At 32.8% G+C, this 24,339-nt stretch overlaps 1 protein-coding gene and 1 long non-coding RNA gene across 2 annotated transcripts in view; one reads left to right on the top strand and one right to left on the bottom strand.

Annotated features, from left to right (window-relative positions):
- The first annotated feature begins 422 nt into the window (after positions 1–422).
- LOC138855861 (uncharacterized) overlaps positions 423–24,339 on the top strand; it is a 129,469-nt gene continuing 105,552 nt past the window's right edge. Inside the window, exon 1 of the long non-coding RNA XR_011394986.1 lies at positions 423–2,172. This is a non-coding gene — a long non-coding RNA (uncharacterized lncRNA). The remainder of the gene's footprint in view (positions 2,173–24,339) is intronic.
- Positions 22,226–23,709, bottom strand: LOC106619641 (uncharacterized). The gene is made up of 2 exons (XM_070106043.1): positions 23,616–23,709; positions 22,226–23,532 (listed from the first exon to the last, which is right to left on the bottom strand). Exon 2 carries the CDS (start codon positions 23,520–23,522, stop codon positions 22,497–22,499), a length of 1,026 nt encoding a protein of 341 aa, XP_069962144.1. The 5' UTR covers positions 23,523–23,532; positions 23,616–23,709; the 3' UTR covers positions 22,226–22,496.

The following is a 24,339-nucleotide window of genomic DNA, read 5'->3' as shown; positions in this document are numbered from 1 at the left end:
TATTCAAAAACAATATACGAAAATTTTAAATTGATATCTCAAATAGCTTTTGAGTTACAGCCTTCTAAAATGTAGCCGCTCAGTTTTATTTTTTGATTATTATCAGTATTATCGGCAGTATTTTGGCAGAAAAGGACGCGTTGGAAATTTCAGTTCGATATTTCCTTAAAAACTGACGTACTTGTTCGCGTATATACAGACAGATGGACGACTGTGATCGTCACGCTGCCCATTTATGTACGTTGTATACAATTTATATGATCTCCGACGTTTCCTTCTGAAGATAAATATCCGCTTTATGATGCATACCGATCAAAAGGAGTGTAACTTACAGAGCGCCATCTGTTGATCACACTTTAGCGTTCTTCGAAATGAGTCAGCTGTTATCAATACCGCCAAACGGTTATTTGCTTTCAGTAAATTCGCGACAAGTTGTAAATAGTATCACAAATAGTTGTCGAGAGTAATTTAAACGCTAAAAATGTATTTATGTAATGAAATTAAGTGAATATTATAAAAATACTTTTTATATAGTGCCTTATTTGTTTATTATGCTTGAGGCTAATATTTTTTGAGTATTATGTCAAATGTGTTAAAAACATCGGAAAAGTGCGTTGCGCTGCAATGGACTGCACAATTTCATGGCATATTTCTAGAACTCGTGTGTTGGGAGTAAAAAGTATTTAAACAGAAGAGTTTTATGAAAGTTTCTTAAGCATATATTCTTAGATGCGTTAAGTGTTTCATTTGCCAACTCGACGCAGACATCAGCAAGTGGAACTTTATACAAGGTTAATCTCCGTTGTTATCTTTGTAATGTATTTAAAATATCTTACATGAGAATAAACGTATGTGATGAGTTTGATGTCGTGATAAGCTATCATATTAAATTTGCATAAACGATTTACAAAGTGCATGCAAGTATCATCAAGATTGTACGAGAGCTTACATGCGGCTATAATTTCAATGAATTTGCATATTTGTGGCACGACAAGTGTAGAATAAAAATTCAATTAAAAAATATTATAATAAATTGTGTTTAAAAATGTTTTGCAGTAAAGTTATTCGAAATGAAATATTGAACTTAACAGATTTTTAAAACTACTAATTATATACTGATATCACCAAAAGCGATGTTATTGTATTGATAAACTGTGCTATATTTGTTTAAAAATTTTCAAAATTAAAAAAAAAAATAGTTAAAAAAATCATAAAATAAGAAAAAACGTTAACTTCGGTTGCACCGAAGCTATAATAACCTTCACAAATGCAAAGGTTACTTACAAGAACTTGATTCCGATCGTTCAATTTGTATGGCAGCTACATATATGACATAGTGATCTGATCTGAACAATTTCTTCAAAGATTACATTGTCTCAGACGGACATGGCTAAATCACTCAGCTTATTATGCTTCGTTTCCTTTTAGGTGTTACAAAGTTCGTGACAAAATTAATATATCCAGTTTAGGGCATATATAGCGTACATATCTACATAACTTCATATAAGTTCATAGCGATCACAACAAGTCCTACTTGATATTGTGCCACCTAGTGGTGATACTTACACTTCGTTGTAGTTCGAATCAGCTGTCGTACAGCGTGCTTAGTAATTTCACGATAATTTGCATAGAATTGCAAGAGCGGAAGTCGGTTAAAGTTTTGTAATAATCAAATAGTTTAAAAATGTAAAAGTGCGATATAAATGTCGTTAAAGCATTGGGCTTGGTGTTTATTATGTTTGTGGTGTGCAATTTTGTCGTGTGAAAAGTGAATTCGAGCGAATTGGCTAATAAGCAATCTTGGTCCTTTGCGGTGGAACTTTGTATGAGCATTTTCAGTTAAAAGTGGTAAATTTAATTTATTGAATAGTAGTAAAATGCATAGTGAGAGGGTTTTAATCCATTAAGGGCTTCAGTGGCTTGTTTAATCGTTGCAGAGGCACAGCAGTTTGGTTCATGTTTAATAACTTTTTTTGTGTCTGTCATATTTGTGTATATGAAATGTTCATGTAATAAAAAAGCTGTATTGTATTAAAAATTTGTGAAAAAAAGTGTAGTGAAAGTGTATCGCGAGAAGTTATCTCAGTTAAGTCAAAGTTGTGGAGTTCGTCAGTACATACGAGATGCTGTATCATGTGCTGTGGAATCGTTGGAGTATCTGTTTTTGGATGGGTAAGCAATGATTACAGATTACTTACATAAAGAATTAACGAAGCAACTAATTTTCTTAAATTTATATATAAATATAACCTAGATTTATTTTCTAAGCATTTCAAAATGAAAGAGTACAAAAGTCACATAAACGCGTCTTATAGCAAATTTCTTTCTTAAGGGGGTCGTCTACGCGTTTAAATATCGAGCCAATATTTGACGATGGATTGCAAACAAATTTCACATATTTGCACGATATTTTTTGTTTCAATAATTATCTATTAAAGTTAGATATAGAAAAAAGAACATTTGTTTCAAAAATCTGCCCTCAATGTTCTTGAATGTACCACAAATGATTTCAGCTTTACAAACATGCCAATACTTGAAAAAACTCTACTTTTGGGCGCGTAGCAAAATAGCAATTTTGTAATTCTTTTTTTAAATCTTCTCATAGATTATTCGTAGCTATGAGGGTATTAAAGGTTTGGTAATGCAATGAAAAAAATGTGTGAATTATTTGTCGGTAATTTGTGAAATCAACGTACTTTATTTTTTGGTGCATTACTCATAAATCGCTTGGGGCAAAAACGACATTTAATAGCGGGTCAGACTTGTGACAGAAACGAAGGGTCTAGCCAAAAAAAATATCTAAAAGCCATTTGTCAATAACGATAAGAAGCCAAGTACATATAAATAAAAAAACAAGGAATTTGCTAAGTTTTCTTATTCACACAAAGCGGCGTTAAAATAGCAATTCATTTGCTTGAAAAAGAATATTGACAAAATTTTAATGGCCCAACTGGATATTTTCCGGTTTTCTTTTATCTGTTTGTTTTACATTTCGCATTATATGGTGAATTCTGGATATGCTAATCTTTAGAGTATGCTCAAGTCATCTTTTAGGAACTCATTTTACACTGTATATTTCTACATATTTCTAAAAGCGTAGCTAGCGTATAAGATATTCGCACTTTCCTGAGCCTTCAGCCTTCAGGCTACTACAAGTGGTACGTAATCTAGGCAAATGCGATTAAGAGCGAATAAGCATTTGCATTAGTGTTTATGGCGAATAATATAAATTGAAATGATTTCGAAGGATTACACAGCGCAAGCTCAATTTAAACGCGAACTCAAGCAACAAACAAACAAATCGTTGCGACCAAGAAAACAGCAAAGCACTCCAGAATCCAAACAGATTGCAATCAAAATTATCCCCCCTTTTGCCTAACCCCACAATAAAATTCTTAACTTTCACTTTATCCACGCCAAGCATTCGTAATTTGCAGCGAAACAAGAAAGTTGCAGCTCGGAGCATTACAATCGCGTCGCACGAAGTGTTTTTGAGAAATAAATGACTCAAAGCATGTATTCAAATGGCGCGCAGACCGTGCACGTTGCGTTGGAAAGATAAAAATCCGTTATTTTATAATATTGTTGCTCATTCTATTTTCGCATGCTTTAACTTTACGCATTGCTGATTTGGAATTGGCATTATCATTACGGACGGTAGGACTTTCGGGGCGCTAACTTCTTTACCTTCATCTCCAAATCATTTTGCGTTTAATCTTTACCCTAATCATGTTATTTTGGATTTCTTCGCTTATCATTTTTCTTGTTGCTTCGTTAACGTGAATTTTCTTTGTTTTCATTTTTTGTTTCCAAATATATTTGACGCCTTTAGTAAGACTAGTGTAAATACCAGCACTTATACTGCACTCAATTTGTTGTGGGCGTATAAACTTACATTATATGTATGTATGGGTGTTGTTGATGTTGGTGTGTATTTTTAAGAACTACCTAATACGCCGTTTTGCACAATTTCACAGTTCATTAGGCAGCTAGGCGTGTAACCAGAGTGTTGAGTGTGCGTGTGTTCACCTGCTCAGAATCGGCTCCATCCACGCATTATTAGCGACATAGACCTTGGCTTTGATGTTGTGCTTAAAATAAGCCCTATCGGTCAATAACTATGCTTATTCAGATGCTTGTTTATTACTTATGAACCATTAAAGTAAATATGGATTGCAAATGCAGCCATACTTTGGCTTGCTAAAGTATGTACTTCAATTTAAAGGCTTCGTAAGGCCAAACTGCTATTAACCATGCAAACATGAGATTTTCAAGCATCGAAAGAACTGCATTCAAGAACAAGAAAAAACGATAAATTTGATTGCACCGAAGCTATAAGAACCTTCACAGGTGCATTTTTATAGCAGATTTTTATCTTGATTTTGTCCGATCAGTTTTAAAGACAACTATATGCAATTTGTTCGGAGATTGTAGCGCTGCCTTGGATGGAAAACTGAGCCGTGTTTCATGAATATATCTTGTCAAGGGTATGAAAAAAAGATCAGTTTGTATATATATATTGTTCCCATATCGACGGTTTCGAGAAATGAGTAGCTACTTGAAGGAAAAGGACGTTTGCAAAATTATCAAGTTAGTCTTCAAAATTATTTAAGGAAACACAGCGCCAATCAACAATTTGAAAATACTTAAAGCGCAACCTTTGTACAAACTCGCAATGCTCTTAAATAAATGCGAGTAAATCTGTTGATTTAACAGTAAAAACATTTTCTATTCCACATTTACCAAACTTTCTCAAAGTTCCTACGCACATATGTATTTACAAAGTGGAGATAAGAAAATATTATCAGAAGGCAAAAGCAAACGAAATAATTTCATGAAATTCTCAAGTTTCCAGACTTTCAAGCGTTGTCGGTTGTTGAAGTGCAACGATTCAGTGAACAGTAAAATCTTGAGCAACTTATTGCTTTATTTTCTATTGCAATTGAAATATGAATAATCAGTGTTTGCTGGTTGATGCCACATTGCCGCAGTGCTTTAGGATATTTGCTTGGTAATTTTAATTCGTGCTGCTTCAATTTCTCGTGAAATTGCAAGAAAGCATCTCGTTATGCAACTGTTTTGGTTGAAATGCATGCAATTCATTCAAAGAATTTAGTAATATCAGTTAAGAAAACATATAATTCACAGTAATTATGTAGTAATCGAGTATGTTGTTAATAAAATCTAAACAACTTGAATGATAACTATGTTGAATTGCTGGAAAAAATATTAAATAAACTACAAGTAGGAGTTTAGCAAAATTGGTTTGTGTAACCACCTTAATGATGCCAGGGTTAATTACAGTTGAGAAATGCAACGCTTAAATTTAAAATTTAGAAATTTTTAATTTTTCTAACTGAGTTTTATAAATGAAAGCGGGTGCCTAGCATACCTATTTTTCTAATTTTCTATCAACTACGATTTTTCTAAGAAATATTTGCCATATTGTGCCACTCTCCCTCAGTCTATCGTATATAGCCACGGAAATCTTGAAAGTTGTGAAACTGGAAAACATGAGAGATTTTGTAACAGATAAGTCTTGTATGCTGCTCTGTCATTATTCCCGGGCTTTATATAAAAACATTTTGTTGTATGTCAGTAACGGGGTTTTTTTTCATAATGTCGCTCATTTATGGCAGCATACAAACAAAAAAAAAAAAAGTAACTCGGAAGTAGTCAAGCAACAGCACTGATACGGATTTTACAATTACTATATTTGGACCAGAAAACGTCGTTTGTAGTAAGGGCTCTAAGGCATGACGTAGGTAATCTGAGTCCTTATTCTCAATTTTTTATCACAAAAACTCGTTGATCATATATCTTCTATAGCTCTTAATTGGCTTCTATAGTTATTACCTTGACCAAAATGCCATTTATAGTAACATATACGAAGAAATACGTATGACGGGTCTCCCTACTCCGAACTTGCAACGCACTTAGACATTGATTTTCCTATTCTAGATTGTGTTGTAACCCAAGGTGTAAAAAAAATGTTGCAAATAATTCTTATATCGTGTGCGCCGCCAATACTATTGAATATATAACAAAATAATGTATTGTACTACGACTCTCAAGACTAGTTCAATACATTTATTTTGAGCTTTTCGGTTTGGAAAAATGTCACGAGTTTTAAAATGTATTAGTTAATTAGTATTAGAACAAAGTTGCGTGAACCCACTCAGTTAGGTTGTAACATAATATGCGATGTAGTCATCATTGAGGCACGGGAGGGGAGTCAATGTCAAGAGATAAAGTGCAGCGCGGCTCACCCGCGTAATTTTTTGTCTTTTAACAAATTCATTAGTGATAACATTTCTACAATTAACTCTGACAACGGTCGTTCAGACGCTCATTGTATATTAAAACCAGTTAGCGGATTTCATTTCTATACAGTTAATAAGAAACAATTCATTTAGCTGTCAGTCAGGATGCAGCTGGCGCTTCAACAACACCAGCACAGATATAAACAGCAGCTTAGCTGCAACAGCGCCCATTCGCAGCTTTTAATTACAATACTACATAGTTAAATAAGTTACCCGCCATGCAACACTCGTTCACAGCGTTGGTGAAAACATTTATCACTCATACGCACTGGTGCTTGCTCGACGCGAACTTTTAATTGCTAGCAAAAATAAGCACATTATTAAAAGTCATAATTCCATACTTGCGAATTCGTTGGTTTCATAAACTCCCCTCGGTGGGTTCTTCGGCTTTTTTTTGGTACTGAAGGTGAATGTGCGTTAATTTGTTTGTTTTCAGAATCTAATTTATTGTTTTTAAGTTGGGAAATTCGATATCGCATGCATTTGTAAGCGAAGCTGAATTATTTTCTAAGTGGAAAAGTTGACTATATTCATTCTTATTTACAACTTGTTTTTCTTGCGTTAACTTCAACATGGAGCATATCAATTACTAATGCCTGTGCCTGTGAAGTGGATTTGGATAATATACAATAATAAGTGAGGATTTTTTAAGTACCAACATCTTAATATTAGCGGAGAATTTTGCTTTATGTTTAATTCTCAGGAATTTGGTAGTTGGGTTAGGATTTAAGAATACTTCATATTTTTTCGTTAAAATCCCTACCAATCATCTTATACCAATAATAACTATTTTATATAAATAAAAATTATACTTCAAAAACTTGCAAATTTTCCACTCCTCTCTAAATCTTTGTAAATAAATGTACAAATATTAAGGTTGCCAGTTTTCTCTCATGACTTGTTGTAACAGTTTTCAGTGTTCTCACTTTTATTTTGTATTCTTAAATTTAGCGGAAGAATTTGCTTTTAAGCACTAGTCAAATTTACATTTTATTACAACTTTGAAATATTGTATGCACTCACCGAAATAATACTAGAAAATCGCTAGGCATAAGTGTGTTTGTATGTCTGAACAGATATGAATTGCCGTTATTATTGCTTGCCTACAAAGCATCAGCGCTTTTGTAAAGCTCAGCATGCTCCTTTCCGTTTAACTGGAATAACATTGATTAAAAGTTTTCTCAATCTCTTTCAATTTGGCGCTTAGCACGCTTTCACTTACTTAAACGCTTGCACGTAACTGCGAAGCGTCTTCATGCATTTTGCTTCAATGCTGTTTTTATTGATTTACAGGCATAAAGTTCGACTTTTTTAGTACTCTACCTCAGACTACCTCGAAGGATGCTTTTGAAAGCATATAGGAGATTAGTAGTTGGTATGGACCGAAAAACGATCGCCCCGGTTTCAAAGTTAAGTAACTATAAACTTTTTGACAGAAACTTATGGGAAAAGTCACACATATAAACATACACAAATTAAAGGTAGCCTATGTTACGGCTCTTATCTATAGGGGTCAAACATAATGCTTGAAAAATTATATGAGAGATATTATGAGCAAACATTTCAACAGTGGGCAAACTTGTTGGTCAAAATTTAAGTGCTTTCGGAACAAAAACAACACTACTAAGGTCGACTTTTTGTTCAAGTGCATGAATAACACATTTTTAATACTTTGCTTGTAGTAGAAGGACCAAAGACACACAATATAAACAGGCTTCAGCAATAACAAATGCAATTAAATTAACAAATACAATCACATAAAACAGTCAAATGTCGTAACAGTTGCAAATAATAAAAACTATTGAAAAAGTTGTGGTTAGAATTACCGCAATTGCAGTGTTGATTTGACATATACCACAAACAGGTGAATAACCACGAATCATTATGGTTGCAAAAATTTTACATTGCTGTAAATGAGACCAAAAATATATGAACTTAAGCGAAATCCAAAATTTGTATGTTGATATATGCATATTAAATAAACGTAACGAGTTGAGTTACAGTGATCGCTGATAAAACTAAAATTAGCGACAGCTGTAGTTCACAAGCTAAAGCATACGCACAGGCGCACGATTAAATGTACATATTATATATACGAGTAAACGATACCTCATGCAAGAACAACTACTAAGGAAATAATAGTTGTTACAAGCAAATAATAACCGTAACAATAACCACAACTACAATGTAATCGACCAACACATAAACATACAACATACCAATACATATACATACTCACTGTGCACCACAAACTTCTATAGCAAATCATGTGAACATGTACTATACCTTCCACAACTTGTTTTTGTAGTAGCAACAACTACTAAAAACATTACAGCTACAGTACACACAAGAAGAGCAGCAAAAACAAGCATAACCGGAAGGCATCAAAATAGAAGGATAATTAGAAAAAAAAGGAACTATAGTATATTGAAGAAATCGGTAAATGAACAAGATGCAACAAAATGAAATTTAAAACAAAAAAGAAAATAGAATAAAATAATGAACACCAGTAGTGTAGCGGATGCGTTTAGAGCGGTTTCATAAATGGTGAGGGAGAAAGATAGAAATTCAATGCTTAAAAGAAAGAAGGAGGAGAGCTGTAAGGCACACATGATATAATTTAAAAAAATTTTTCTCTTATGCTTTTCCAAAAATAATATTCTATATATTATAGTCAAATTCTCCGTTTAATAAACAACTTTAATTACGTTTTTCGTTTTTCTAAAATATTTTTTGTTTTTATTTAACAAAAACTTCTATTATATAAATTAATATTGTTTTGAAACCAGCTACAATATTACCAATTAAAATGATTTACACAGTAAAATATTAAATATTACTCAAAATGTTCGTTATTGGAAAATACTCAGATTTGTATACACAGCATCGTTTACATAATTATTTGTTATTAGGAATTTAATTGTTGCAAGTACAACTACTGTAATTAAAATTATTCCCAAAATGGTCTATATGTTATTGTCTTTTTCTAAATATTCTTCGAATTAGGTTTATGCATGGTTACTATTTAGATAATTTATTTGAATCACCCGCAAACCATTTTGTTAATATTTCTATTTAAATTTAAATAATTTTTTTTATTACATTGCTGTTTGTGCTTTAAATTGTATTATTTGGTGTGTGAATTTCAGTATTTCGCAAAAATTTAGGCAGTGTTTTTTTCTCAAAATTCCAAATGAATAATTGTTTTGAATTTGTTCCCAGCTTTTCTGCTATTAGCAATCTAGCAATATATTTCTGTTACTGTAGACCTATATATAGGCCCAATACTCAGCTAAGTGGAGGATTACTCTTTTTTCTAATTTTAAATGAAGAACGATCCATCGCAGAACTTCATTATAAAACGGGTTATCTCAGCAAATGCTCCAAGGTTGTTCTTCAAATACAATAGATTCTTATAAATATCATTTAAATCATCATACAATGTTGTGCTTAGATAGATCGGCTGAGATATAAGACACGTTTTACATACGATATAATATAAAAAGTAATGAATATGAGTTATGAACAATAGTAGACCACAAACCGATTTTTTTTTGTATAAACTCGACTCTGACGCCCCCTAGTGTTCTTAAACTTTAAGTTTAAATAAAACTAGTTCCTATATTTTGAAGTATATAAGACCCACGCAAATATGGTCATACGATACTACTATTTATAAGTATATACAATACTTATTCCTTATATCAAACTGTCCGCTGTATTCTACCTTATTTCCGACTATGAACTATAAAAATTTCATTTATTAATATAATATAATAAACTGTACAAAACATACTTCTTTATCACCTTGTTATCTCACCAGTATCCTTCTAATATCCGCTTCATTGTGCTGCTGTTCACAGGATGGCTTCAATGTCATTTGCGGTTACTTGTGCAACAGTAAATTGTGTCACCCAGAGTTTTCTGGTCACGGTGCATTTCCTTCACGCACACATTTATATATATACACACATATATACGTATAGGTATATATGTTATTATATGATTTTGGTTTTTTTTTTATCACCTATTGCTTTATCACTATAACCAACACTCCGCTCACTTTTATCACTGATTGGATGGAATTTGTGGTCAACATCAATTGCAGACGCACAAACCACTGACGTAATGCGATATTGCTAGTTTGCTTTATATATGAACATATATATAAATTGTATCTGCATTTTTTTATATTGGTAGACATATTTATATTATATATCAATAGATATTTGTATACGAATATATACATACTTCTATGCAGACTTGTATACAAAATTGTTGGTTTCCGCAACCGGTTTAACGCATTTGCTTATGTGCTTGTGTTTGTATTTATTTAGTGCAGCAAAGCTTATAAATGGTACACGACTGAAACTGCAGGGAAATTTGTAATTTTCTTAATACGGAAATTTAAAATCGTATTTATGAGCAGTAAGAGTATTTTGTATTTTTGACCAAACTGTCGACAAAAAAATTCATAAACTTGTATTTACTTTGAGAAATATGATTTTCTATTCTCAAAATTATAATATATGATTTTACCTTAATTAAAATGGATTTTAACAAGTGTATTGATTGAATTTGGAATAATTTAAATTTCTAAGAACAATAAACAGCCGAAAATTGTCTTCATTTTCATAAAAGTATAGAATTATATTTCTTTAAATCCAATTTATTACATGAGAAATGTAGTCTACAAGTACATTTAGGGAGGCTTTAAGTCGATGAACATTAAAAGTTGGTAAAAGAAAATCGCCTCTAATGATCATACCCCTGGTATTTTTCAAGCATAAAAACGCATATTGTTATATATATATATTATTTATACACATATTTAACGATCATCTCTTATTATTTATTTATATGAGCTTTCAAGATGAGCCATAACTCTACTGCATAACTTAGCTGCTAAGCTTCACTATACTACTGATTGGATCATTACTTTCCAACGCATATAGTTTTTATGTGCAGTTTACGAACCACTAAATTCTGAGATTTGTTAGGTGGCATTAAACAAATCGATGCTTATGTGTTTACATAACATATAGTACATATGTATTTGAGATACTTATGGCAGTTGATAAACGAGCTGAAGTGCTCGTTTATGCACATTGTTCGAATACTCGAATCTTTTCAAGCACATTGATTGTCTTTTTATGTTCGCTCTTAATGTCAATAATTTTAAAGAATTTTATGGCTAATACTCTGCGGTTAATAACAATGCCGAACCATTGAAAGAGCATTTCTATTAAATCCACTAAATAAGCATTGGTTTTGAGAAGTTATAAGACGTTCATAAAGTCAATTGCAGTAAACACTGTACATATGTAAATGTTAAAAAAATAATAATAGAGACGAAACAAATTACTTAAATATTACCAATATAAAAGCCGTTAATCTCAGAAGAAATATTATTTCTATCTACAAGTACTCGTATAACACTCGATTGCAGTGAAATATTTAAATTTACTAAAATATAAAAATGATATAAACAATATAATAAAAATAAACGAGTAAGGTGGGGTTAAATTCGAGTGTAACCAACCATATTATACTCTCGCAATTTGCAAAGCTCAAAGGAAAAGGGAAATACCTTCAGGTGGTGCAAAACTTTATTGTATAATAAACAAGAGAAAACGCTAACTTTGGTTGCACCGAAGCTATAATACCCTTTACAAATGCAAAAGATTCCTTACAAGAACTTGATTCCGATCGTTCATTTTTTTTGTCGAACTTGATGAAGATCGTTCATAGTGGTCCAATATCGGTTACGATAAATGAGCAGCTTTTTGGGGAGAAATAAACGTCTGCAAAATTTTATATCGATATCTCAAAAACTGAAGGACTAGTTCGCGTATATACAGACGAACGGATGGACAGACGGGCATCGCTAAATCGACTCAGCTGGTCAAGCTGATCATTTATGGTAGATATATATTTAATAGGACCTTCGACGTTTCCTTCTGGGTGTTACAAACATCATGGTAATCTTAATATATTCTGTTCAGAGTATAAAAAGGGTTGCGTTAAAATTCAACAGGCATTATCCGAAGAAATCGAATGGATTACGTGGAGGACCAAAGGGCCACTTCGAGACTTTTACCTTTGTTTTGATCTTGTGTTAGTTTCTTGATTTCACTTGAATTTTTTTAGACTTAAGATATTATATTATAGAAAGCTGGCCTTAACATTGGAGTTAAATACTTTTATTTTGGTACGCGAAGAGCTCCTGTCCGCATTGAGGTCGTCGAAAGCTTGCTTGACCTTCTTTATGCGGTTGGAGTTGTCTTCCTTTGATCCTCTGTTTGCAGATTTAATACTGCCAAAGTAACAAAAGTATTTCACATTTTAGGATAAACCATCGATTTGGAAGTTCTGCGTATATCTAGGTTGTGTTAACAAATAAATGAAATTAAAACAAAAAAAATTAAGAAAAATATGTTTGGAAGGGAAGTTAAAAGCTAAATTTAGTTAATTAAAAAGAAAATTATTTATCTATTCACAGTCTTCCTTCGTTACAAAAATCATTAACAAAACTTATCAGATCTTGTAAACAACTTCAATTGTTTCACTTCTTAACTGCATTAATCACCACTAACCGATTCAACTGCTAGTATCAACTGCGTTGCGATATTCTAGATATATTAGTGAAATTGCATATTTACTCATACATATTCAAATAAATTCAACTAAAATTGTTTGTATGTGCATTCATATATTCAATTGCATTCATAAACGCTGCGTTAACAGTAAATGACAACATCACCTTGGTCACAAATATATGATATAATTGTGATGTCCATCGTAGGACATACATATGTACATACATAGGACGAGTATATATGTATTTAAATATAAATATATGCCCTCTTTTTTACTTGCTCTTCTTCTTGTCTCTTCAATTTCTTTTATACAAGATATTTTATTCATTTCTTATTTCCTTTATTTCGCTTTTATTTCCTTTCGCGATGCTGAAAACTGTAAAACTCATACTCCGACTTGGATTCGGAATCATTACAGTTATTGCATTGTCGACTTGCGGAGATCCGCTCAGTGCGTTAGTCCCTTTTCAGCTTGTTTTGTGTGCTTGCTACAATTTCAAACGTCAAGTTGTTGCGTTTGCCACACGCCTCTAATGAGTTTCTGCATTTGATTGCATATTATTTGTGGCACCGGCAGGAAGACAGGCGGAAAGAAAATCGCATTTCTCTACATTTTTATTGCAGCCACTTGGAAGGTTATTGGTGACTGTGTGTTTGTGCATGTAATACAATAAGAAGTCATAGAGATAAGCATATTTACGACATTTATATCCATTTATTTATTATAACCACTTAGAAGCAGTGATGCTTAATAAAAATTCTAAATTGTTTCTAATTTATTTAAATGTTGAAAATTTAAACTTAATTTATTTCATAATTATTGTTTAGAAAAATCATATAATTTTAAAAATTTAAAAAAGTCCAACTATATATATAATTAATTTAGTTGAAGAATACAGTTATTTTTAACAAGAGTTATAACTTATAATACTTATTTGAAATAGTAGATATATATTATCGCCACTATGTTACACAATCCCACATACTATTTCATAATATTTTAAAGCATCACACCTAGCATACAAGACTTTTCACTCAACATCACTCATCGCTTCATTGCATTACTTATAAATTGTTGCTGTGCTTATTATAATCTGATACATATTCTGTGGCCATCAATATTTTCACATCCGACCAAATACTGTGCGTGCTTACTTTTCACAAAATACTTTTATTTTTATATAGGTACGCTTTTGTCGCTTTTGCGTTCTCGTTTTCGCTCATTGTCTTCATATCCTTTGATACTCATCATAACTTTTTCCGCTCTCGACATTCCAGACGACCTTTGTGTGATGCACAGTGTGCACAAAGTGTTAAAATGTTACATATACATTTTTTATAATTTTTTTTACTAATCGAAGTGTACCAAATATGTAAAGCATATATTTTGAATAGGTTTTTTGTTAATATATGATAAATTCATCCTTTGGACTTAGAAGTTCTCATATGCGTCTCTGTTTCTCTACAGTTTTTGGAAAGCAGCACTCACATCAAAATATGTACTGTATTGACTAAATGAAAAGTTGTTAGCGAAACCTCTACTATCTCCTTTCTTTGATAGAGATCACATGCTTAGCCAAGTCGCACAGAGGCCAGCGATGTCTGGTATTTTCTAATTGAACAAATTGAACTGTTAATCAGAGTCAGTTTTTTTTCTAACTAAACTGCGATCTACTAGCAACGTCGTTAACAAGTTTGCTTTTCAGAATAATAATAAATAATAATTATACTTCCTCAGACAAATTCACTTAATATTGATACATACAATGAATACGCAAATACATTTGACTAAACGATTTTGACCCAAAATATAACTATATATAAATAGGTTCCGAAAGGCTTAAGAAGTTGCCGGATTTCTCCACATAATCTATCTGGGTACTAAACTAAACTTTGAGATATAGCTGAGTTGCGGTTCGAAGGTTCCGGAAGGTTCCTTTTCGTTTCAAACGGTAAAGGAAGAGTTGAAACTAATATAAGTGCGTTTGGAATATGGCAGGCCTAGCCGTTTGTTAAGTACATCAAGATGCACACCACAAACGGCAGGATTTTGTTCAAAGAGGTGAAAGCCCGAATTATATGTCGTCAAACAAACAGCTTTCGGCCACGAACAATGCATGGCATTTTCAAACTGGCTCTCAGCGAATAAGAGTCATCAGAACTACTTTGACTAGTATTCTTTAAAACGATGGGAGAGCGTGGATGAAAGCTTTAACTTTCGTTTTACGATAAAAAACTATGTTGCAAACAGATTTTAAGGTTAAAGAAATTTTCAAAATTATCTACTTCTTTCAACCTAGTTCACACATAAAACTAATTTGATAAGCTTACTTTCTTTACTTGGCCAATAAATTGTCCCCGAAACACTATGCGACTTTGTGCGACACTTTGACACGAAGTTTGTAACACCCGAAATGAAACGTCGGAGAACCTATAAAATATATACATATATGATCAGCATGATGAGCTGAGTTGATTTAGCCATGTCCGTCTTTCATTTGACGAGGTATCTTCACAAAATGAGGCATGAATTATTGTCGAAGGCAACAATGTAATCTTTAAAGAGATTGTTCAGATCAGATCGATATACTAGCTGCCATACAAACTGAACGATCGGAATTAGTGCTTGTAAGTAATCTTTATATTTGTGAAGGGTATTATAGCTTCGGCGCAACGAGTTAACGTTTTTTCTTGTTCCACTGTACTTTATTATATCATGGAATATATAAACATATTACATAAAACTATGCGCGACTGTGTGTGAAATGGTAAGTATTAAGTGTGACAAATGTGCAGCTGCTGCCGGAGAAGAGCTCAGAGCTTTGCTTCCTTTATGCAACTACACACATACATACATAGTACATAGTGTGGCATCTGTATGCAAGCGAAGAGTGCACACCGAATAAAACTATTGGAAAAATGTCGGTGAACGAACGAGCCACAGCAACATCTGGTACGGTGTGTGGAGACATACTCTGGTTGGGCATGCCACTGCAAGCAGGAAGACGGGCACACAATCAACCAAAGCCGGTGCGTGTGAAAGAAAACAATTTTAATTTAATAAATATTTTAAAAAGTAAAATAATAAAACTATGGATTTATGTATTTACAAGGGTGGAGCGTAAAAAAAATTTTTTTTGCTAGCCTGAGGGTAAAATTTGTTGATTATAAAAAAAAAATTTTTGGGGATTTTTTTTTTTATAATCAACAAATCTAGATCCCCACTCACTTTTAAAGTAAATTTCGAGTTCCTTTTTCGCTCCACCCTATTATGTACGTGGGCAGTTGCGTAAAACAACAAAAGGATGAAAATAACGGCGTGATGTGAAATCAATGTATTAATACTAAGTGCGTATGTAACTACTGGTAGTGGTATAGAAATATTATTTACTAAAAATTGTGTATTAAAAGACTCACATTTTAATTTGGGAACGTTGAACGCACACGTAACGTTCAAATGTTAGAAGTGGGTTGCTGAAATTTGCAAAAAATTGCAAATTAAATTTGTATACCCTGTACTGGGTATATTAACTTTGTAACAACTGAAGGAAATATCGGAGACCCTATAAAGTGTATATATAAATGATTAGCTGCTGAGTAGATTAGGCATGTCCGTTTGTCTGTCTGTCTGTCCATCTGCCTTTATCTACGCGAACTTTTTATTTAACAGGATATCTTCACGATATTCGGCATAGATAATTTTCTAGTATTTCGCTATAGCATATATCTTCTGTTCAAACTGAACGAACAAAATCAAGATAAAAGATCTTTTTTCCTTATTAAATAACCTTAATTCGACGTAAAAATTGTTTTTATCCAACAACGTGGCTATAAAGAAGTATCAATAGGCTTTGCGTTGGATACAAACTGTCGGCCGGTTACGTGTTCCGATTTAGTTTTACATATAGTTGCTATAAGAAATGAATCTGTAAAGGGTATTATAACTTCGAGCAACCGAAATTAGCATTTTTTTGTTTTAGATTTACAAAATACCCAACTTTTGTAAAAAAACTTTTTCCTTTCTATTTATTGGAAACATTAAAGTTTTTCTTTAATATATATGTAGTTTTTATGTTAAGGTCTTGGTCAGACCGCCCTTCATATGGGATGATATGTTGGATAATTGAAGACTCCCGATTTTCCAACATCACAGACAATATTCCCTGGTCAACTTTATGACTAATGTTCGCAACATCCAAGTTTTAATACGAAACTAACTAAAAAATGTGTTTTCTAGGAAGAAACTTTATGATAAGCGCGTTTGTTTGCCATTAATAATCCTGACATCTTGTAAACGCTTTTTTGTAAACTCTCCGAAAAATTCAAATACATGTTTTAAAATGATCCTGGTAAATAAATACTATAACTTGATGATGCGTTAAACAAGCATTGTTTACAAAGAACAACCAAAATATCACAAACCCATGATTAATTAATTTCTACACTATACCAATTTTTCAGAAATATTAAGTATCGCTTTCAATAAGAAAAACAATTGTAATGTCCCATTTTTTTTTTAATATATAGTAAGAGAACTCTTTTGTTGCATCTTGAACCTTCGTACGATTAAAAGAAGATCTTAAGTGTACAAAGCAATAATACCCTTTTGCTGTAAATTACTTTCGGGTACAATTGTTCTTTATGTCAGTGATCACTTGAAAACACTATCTGTTCATTACTCTTTGGACCCGTAATCAAGTGTACGCTGATACAGTTGCTCAGTCCTTTGTTTTTTAAGAAAGTAGAATTTGCTTGTGCTAAAACTCAGCGAGATGAGGGTACGGTTAAAAGTAATATACACCCTGTCTTCATTGTGACTTCTGTTTTCTCATGTAGCAGTTTTTTGAATTGAGTAAAAAGTAATCTCAATAACGTTCTTCGAAACATAAAGATACCTGTGTGCTGAACAGGTCGGTAAAATGAAGAGAATTACTTAAAATCTTTGGTTGGACCATATGAAGATTTTTCCTCAGGAGAAAAAACAATGTTTCGCAAAAAAAAGAGGTTATCTATTTCACAGCACTATCAGCTAGGGTTTTAGTTGTACATTGATAGGTTTTGGAATTCACTAGACACAACTAACGACTGTACATCCGCAAGGACAGTGAATAAAATGAGATCAGTTTTGGTTGTATTTTAGCCCCAGTTGAAACCGAATACCGTTGAAAAAATATGCTTGCACTCTTGAAATTATTCTATAAATCACAAAATTTTGGTATTTTCAAAAAAATTCAATTATGGATCACAATTAAGCACGCATCCTATGATCAAATCGAGTGCGTCTTCAACTGATGTTGCTGATTGAAATAGCATTGTCATTTTGATTTTATTGCATTTTGTCAAAGTAAAAAACAAAAGAAAAAGCAACCAACCTCATTTGTTTGTATATTATTTCATATGCTTGTACATTCATTTCGTCTGTTGAAGGTTAGTCGGGGTCGATACGTTTAACGCTTATCAATATTGTGCCGATGGCGCGTGGCGCCACTCGCAACACCCTCGACAACACTTGAGTTAGCTTCGGATGCTCCAGCAATAAATTATTATGCAATACTCAATTTCAGCTTGATCTCGTTTTATTTTTGTAATAAATAATAACGTAACTGGGTGTGTTTGCATGTATTGCGATAGGAAATGAATTCGCATATTCAAAATTAACATTTTATATGCTATCATCTAATAGCGTGCTTGACACACCTCTGTTTTTTATGTGGTTCATTTGTTAGAACTGTTATTTAAAAACCAAATTATTTTGATTTCGTTATCTTGGTGGCGTGAGTTGGGTTTGCGATAGTTAAATATAGCAGTATATTGCTTTGAAAAAATTGTTTTGAAGATTATTGTTTTTGTGTTGATGAACAGATTAGTTAAAAATTTTCAAAATAATTGGAAGATAGTAAATAGACGCTACTAAAATACTAATTTTGCATCTATGTACGTGATACAAAGGAAACAAAAACTGAGGGACTAGTTTTCGCATATACAGACAGACGAAATGGCTAACACGATTCAGCTCGTCGTGCTGATCATTTGTGTATATATTTTATAGAGTCTCCGATGCTACCTACTGGGTGTTACAAACTTCATAGCAAACTTAATATACCCCGTTTAGGGTATAAATATAGTGTCTCATTAGCATACGAAATTTTATTATCCAGTTTTTTGTTAATACCAAAACTCCAAATGCTTTATCTCTGAAGTCTGTAGTTGTAGAATTTATATATGTACGTCTTGTTTAAAGGTTAGATTAGGTAACACTGGCTGACTTTTACGCCATACATAGACCTACAGATCCTTTATAACGCCAGAAAGCATTAAGTTCCACTACAAAATATATATATGCTTTCAATACTAATTTAAAAGCCTGCCGGGTATGCGAATGTATGGATCGATTCGTGAAAAATCTCGAAAAATAAAGAATTATTCCATTGTAAAGAAAGCCACTTTGTAAATAGTTTCATGGAAACTTATTTGGATCTCTAAAATGGAATTAAGTTTATTTAATGTTCTATCAATTAGTATCGCAGTTAATAATATTCAGTTAAAAATTCATTTAGGATTTATTATAATATCTCTAACCTTATTTTTGTATGAACTCCCTAAACTCTTTATACTCTCTAAATTAATTGGTTTTTATGGTTCAGAAAATAATATTTTTAGCATAATTCTTTTATGGAAGTAGGGTTTCCTAGACATTTCTAATGACTTACTTTGCAACCTATAGCCAATTTGAGAACTAAAAGCAGTACGGTTATTATTTGCGACATTTGTAGAGGGATTTGTTTTAAACTAGTATCATAAAAATATCAACTTCTGGGGAAGTATTTTTTCTGTTATCATTAATATGGTCAAATTGCTTAAATTCGTATTGGAATGCCTGGCTGCACTGTAAAAATGTCACTTAACATTTTTATCACTTCGCTAGTATGACGTCACATACTTATATACAAACATTCGTGAGGTATCCGTAGTTAAAGTTATCTGATATGAGAGGAAAGTAAAGCCGCGCTGAATTTATTTACGTGCATTCTTAAATTTAATTTCACGGCTCTTTTGGCTAAACTAAAAATAGAAATTCATTACGACATGTGTCAAATTTTGTTTAAAATCCTTAAATGCAAATCCATAAGCAACACGAAAGTTATTGAAGTTAACAGAAATCTTCTACCTCTCTAGTTATGCTCTAACCCTACCGATTGCTTAATTCCTGAAATAGCTTTCCAACGTATCGTGAGCGCATTAAGCAAACGCATTGAAGACAGGTGATTTGTGGGCCCTGCGGTTGAAGGCTTGTGTGCGTGCAGCGCGCAACCTTCAAGTGTCAACTACTCTCTTATATACATTTATTATTAGCCAGCTTTGAAAATCCTAAGCATATGTACAGGTGAATGTGTCGTCCGTCCATGTAAAGGACACGCGATGAGTGCACAAAGGTAACAACAACAAGTACCTAAGAATAATATATATACACAAAATTGTGTGCACCTATACTCACTCGCACATCCTTCAAAGCTGTCGAATCTGAGGAAGCAAGCGGACATACTACATGTGTAGCCATGGCTCAGGCGATTCATTCAACTTTACACTAATGCCAAAATGCTTTTGATTAGCACAGCGTGAAAATCTATTGATTACCAATACTATGGGTTGGATGATGGATATTCTTAGATAAAGATAGCAGCTCACATTTAAATATGTCTGAGGGTCGATGTAAATGTAAAGGGTGACCAAAACGAATTTGTTTTTTGAAAATATAAAAAATTAGAAGAAACGTTAACTTAAACTGTGGGATCAGTTCGCTTAAATACAGACGGTCATGGACACTTTAAATATGTATATAAGTATGTACTTTATATGGTCTCCGACGTTTCTTTCTGACTTTTACAAATATCGTGGCAAACTTTATATACCCCGTTCAGGGTAAAAAATAATTGCTTCGTTTAGGAAATTCAAAAAATAATTATAATTGAAAAAAATTGTGTACCAATTGTAACTTTTGAGAAATCCAATGATTTCCATATTAATTCTGTTTTGATTTTGTTAACAAAAGTGTTTAAGGAATCTTCTAACCACCCTGTATATATTTTTACTTATCGTGTGGGTTAGAGAGATAATGTGAATATGGGTAGAATCAGTAGTAACATTGATTGATGGCAACACATATATTGTAAAAATATGGAATAGCACAAGCGCTGCCTTGATGATATGTCTATGTGTAATATGGTTTGGTGACCTTAGTATAAAAGGAGGAGCGCTATCTGGGGAAATGAATGGCCTAAAGTCTGAGCATGCAACATCATGTCACAAACATGTACATCTTTGTATATTTAAGACCTTGGATAAGAAAAAGAGTTATGTTATGTTATTTACCATTTTTTTGGAGGGTCTTGGTATAAATTAAAGATACCAATCAATCAAGACAATATTAGTATATGAAGATGTGAGTATCAGTTCATGTTATTTTATATTTGAAATACTACAATAAAAAGTACCAAGAAATACCAATAGAAATATCTGAGGGTAATGCGAAAAACAGGTTTATTAACAGTTAAATCGAGCACCGTAATATCAAATTGATAAGCTATCAGATTGTATTGTACATAACTTACACTAACTTTGTTCTTAGATAAACTCTGATTACCAGTTTATAAATTCAGAATTGTTATTGTTTATTGTGACCCAAATGGTGAAAGTTGTAGCAAAATTATTTATTTTGTAATCTAAAATTATTACCACTCTAGAATCAGTTAAGGCAGAGGCAACCAGCAAGATTTCGGGTACATAATTTTGTATTTCTTTGTGTTTAAAATTTGTACTCCTAAAGAAATAAAAAAAGCTGCGTAGTTCCATTTTCAGTATATCAATAGAGGGACGACATCGATATATCAAAGATATATAGAGCAACATATCGTCCATCAGAAGTTTCTTATATATAATATTCTAAATATCTTTATACTTCTGCACAAATTTGATATTGTTAGCACGTTTGAGAGGTTTTATACGTGTACCACTTATACTTACTACATATATAACCCTAGAATCTTAGTCTTTAAAAGCTTTAAAAATTTGGTTTTGCGTTGCTTAAAAAATACTCAACCTCTTTCAGTTAGTCTTTTTGACGATATTTTCAGGTCTCTAAGCGGAATATTATTTACGCTAAATTGTTTTTTAAATCACGTTGGCCGAGGATCGTGAAGGTGTAATCAATATAACCTCTCTTCAGAGAATAAATTACATTAATAAGAATTGGTAATTAAAAACCGCTTTTGAGCTCTTCTTTTGAAATAATTTTCATCGAATAACTTATATTTTTGAAGATTTTTTTTTTATTAAAAGCTTTACTAGGGATTATATACCGGGATTTACATAGAATTTTAACACACACTCACATACAATAAAATTTTGGCTACGCTTAAAACAATTTAAAACTCATTCCAAAAAAAAATAAAAAAATACTAAACTTCAGTTTAACCTACCGCCCTTGAATGAAACGCCTAAGCAGAATTTATAGAGAGAAATTATTAGAAGATTCCTTATACGGGGAACAACTCTTCTTTTACTATGCGGATATCCTTTATGGATTTATACCCATCGCCGTTGCAATAACTCTTTTCATCGGTTTGCCATGCTTTGTGCCGTTACTCTCCAGCAAATAAAGACCACGCTTACCTCTTATCAAAACACCGAAAGGCACACGATCCTTCATCTCTACTGAGAGCGGTCTAAAACTCAGAGAAAAACTTAAAATACCCTTACGCAATGTTGCAATATGCTTCAGGGAGAATGATAATATACCAGATCCGATGTTCTGTTTCAACGCACGTCTATCATATTCGATGTGCGATTCTGTAGTCAAGTCCATGTCTTTCGGATCTAGTTTAAGTTCAAATTCGGCCCAAAGATTGGGAAAGGCGCGTATTAATTTAAGCCTATGTAATTTTTGTTGCTGACACGTACGCACCATCGCTAGTACTGCCTGTGGGAATGCTTCCGTGTAAAGCTGTACGATGAAACGGCCGATAGAGTAGAGATCGACAACTTCCAAGTCGAAGTAAACAATTGGACGCAGCAGTAAACGTTGCTCAGAGCGCCTGGGCAGTAAGATTATTTCGGATTTGTATTTACTTAAGATCTCTTTGGGCGTGCGAAAATCAACATAACTCGCTGAGAGTGGCCTTAAATTTGTATTGACCATTTTTTGCGCGCTCAACACACGTCTCGCTATGAAGTGATTCTCTTTCTCAATAGCTTCCAATGATCTAAGCATAGGGGCTATACGTGAATAGCGCCATTGTGCATCGAAGGAATCATTCCATGAGCTCTTGCGTCCCAAAATTTGCATTCGTCCAAAAAATTCCAAAATTTCGGTATTCGTGCGCATAATTTCCGAAATGGCCGACATGTCGAGATAATTATTTTTCATATTCATTATATTCGTTAAGTGCAAAATCGGTGGTGAATCGTCGACGTATTTTTTGGCATTCTTGACGCGACAGCGATGTTTGTAGTAATTATATAGAAACATGGGCGTCATATTGTAGAGCTTTTTCTTCCGCTTGTAACGGATGATCTGTTCAAGGGTGGTGATTTGGGCAGGCATACCGAAGACGCTACTACAAGTATTTCAAAAATATACACACAAATAATTTATATATACTGTTTTTCGTTTCTTTGTTAATTTTTAGACAATTACATTACAAATAAGTTTACAAATTTTGATAACAAAATGACAGCAAATTTACATATCTTGTGTGCTAACGGAATACTCAATGACGGTTCGTTGAAAGTGAAAAAAAAAAATGCAGCAATGATTCGACTCGGTTTAAAATACTTGTATTATTATTTACAAAATACTGACAATTTCTGTCGTAACTTCCAGTCAATTGAATTCGGAATCCTAAATACGGCTTAGTTCTTGGTGAAGGGTTTTATACTCTTACAATTTGTAAGGATCTAAGCAGGCGAAATACTTTCAGGTGTTGGCAAAACTTTATACTAAACAAGTAAGGAAGTTCTAAGTTCGGGTGTAACCGAACGATTTATACTCTTGCAACTTGTAAGGATCCAGTTTTGACACAAAAGTATGCTATTATCGAAAGTTTCATTTATTTATTTTATTATATGAATTTCAATTATATATAATATCTTACACATTGACCGATATTTTCGGTAAAAGGTCAACTATAGGCACTGGGGTCCACATATTCAGTACCTAGGGGCTTGAACAGTTTTAATTCGATTTAGACAATTTTTGGTCACAAGGGGGCACACTTTAAACGCATTATTCACACTAAGTTTAACCCCGATACAGTGCTTGATTTGCATAGTGGAAAGGGAAAGAATCAGATGGAATTTAAAATGGTGTTATATGGTAAATAGGCGTGGTTGAAATCCGATTTCGCCCATTTTCGCACTAT

Source organism: Bactrocera oleae, chromosome 2 (assembly GCF_042242935.1).
Source record: "Bactrocera oleae isolate idBacOlea1 chromosome 2, idBacOlea1, whole genome shotgun sequence".
Taxonomy (NCBI): domain Eukaryota; kingdom Metazoa; phylum Arthropoda; class Insecta; order Diptera; family Tephritidae; genus Bactrocera; species Bactrocera oleae.
This window is presented reverse-complemented; position numbering and strand designations above follow the sequence as displayed.

Bases quoted from the DNA above. Each gene is read 5' to 3' on its own strand.
- LOC106619641 (XM_070106043.1), bottom strand. From the start codon at position 23,522: ATGCCTGCCCAAATCACCACCCTTGAACAGATCATCCGTTACAAGCGG.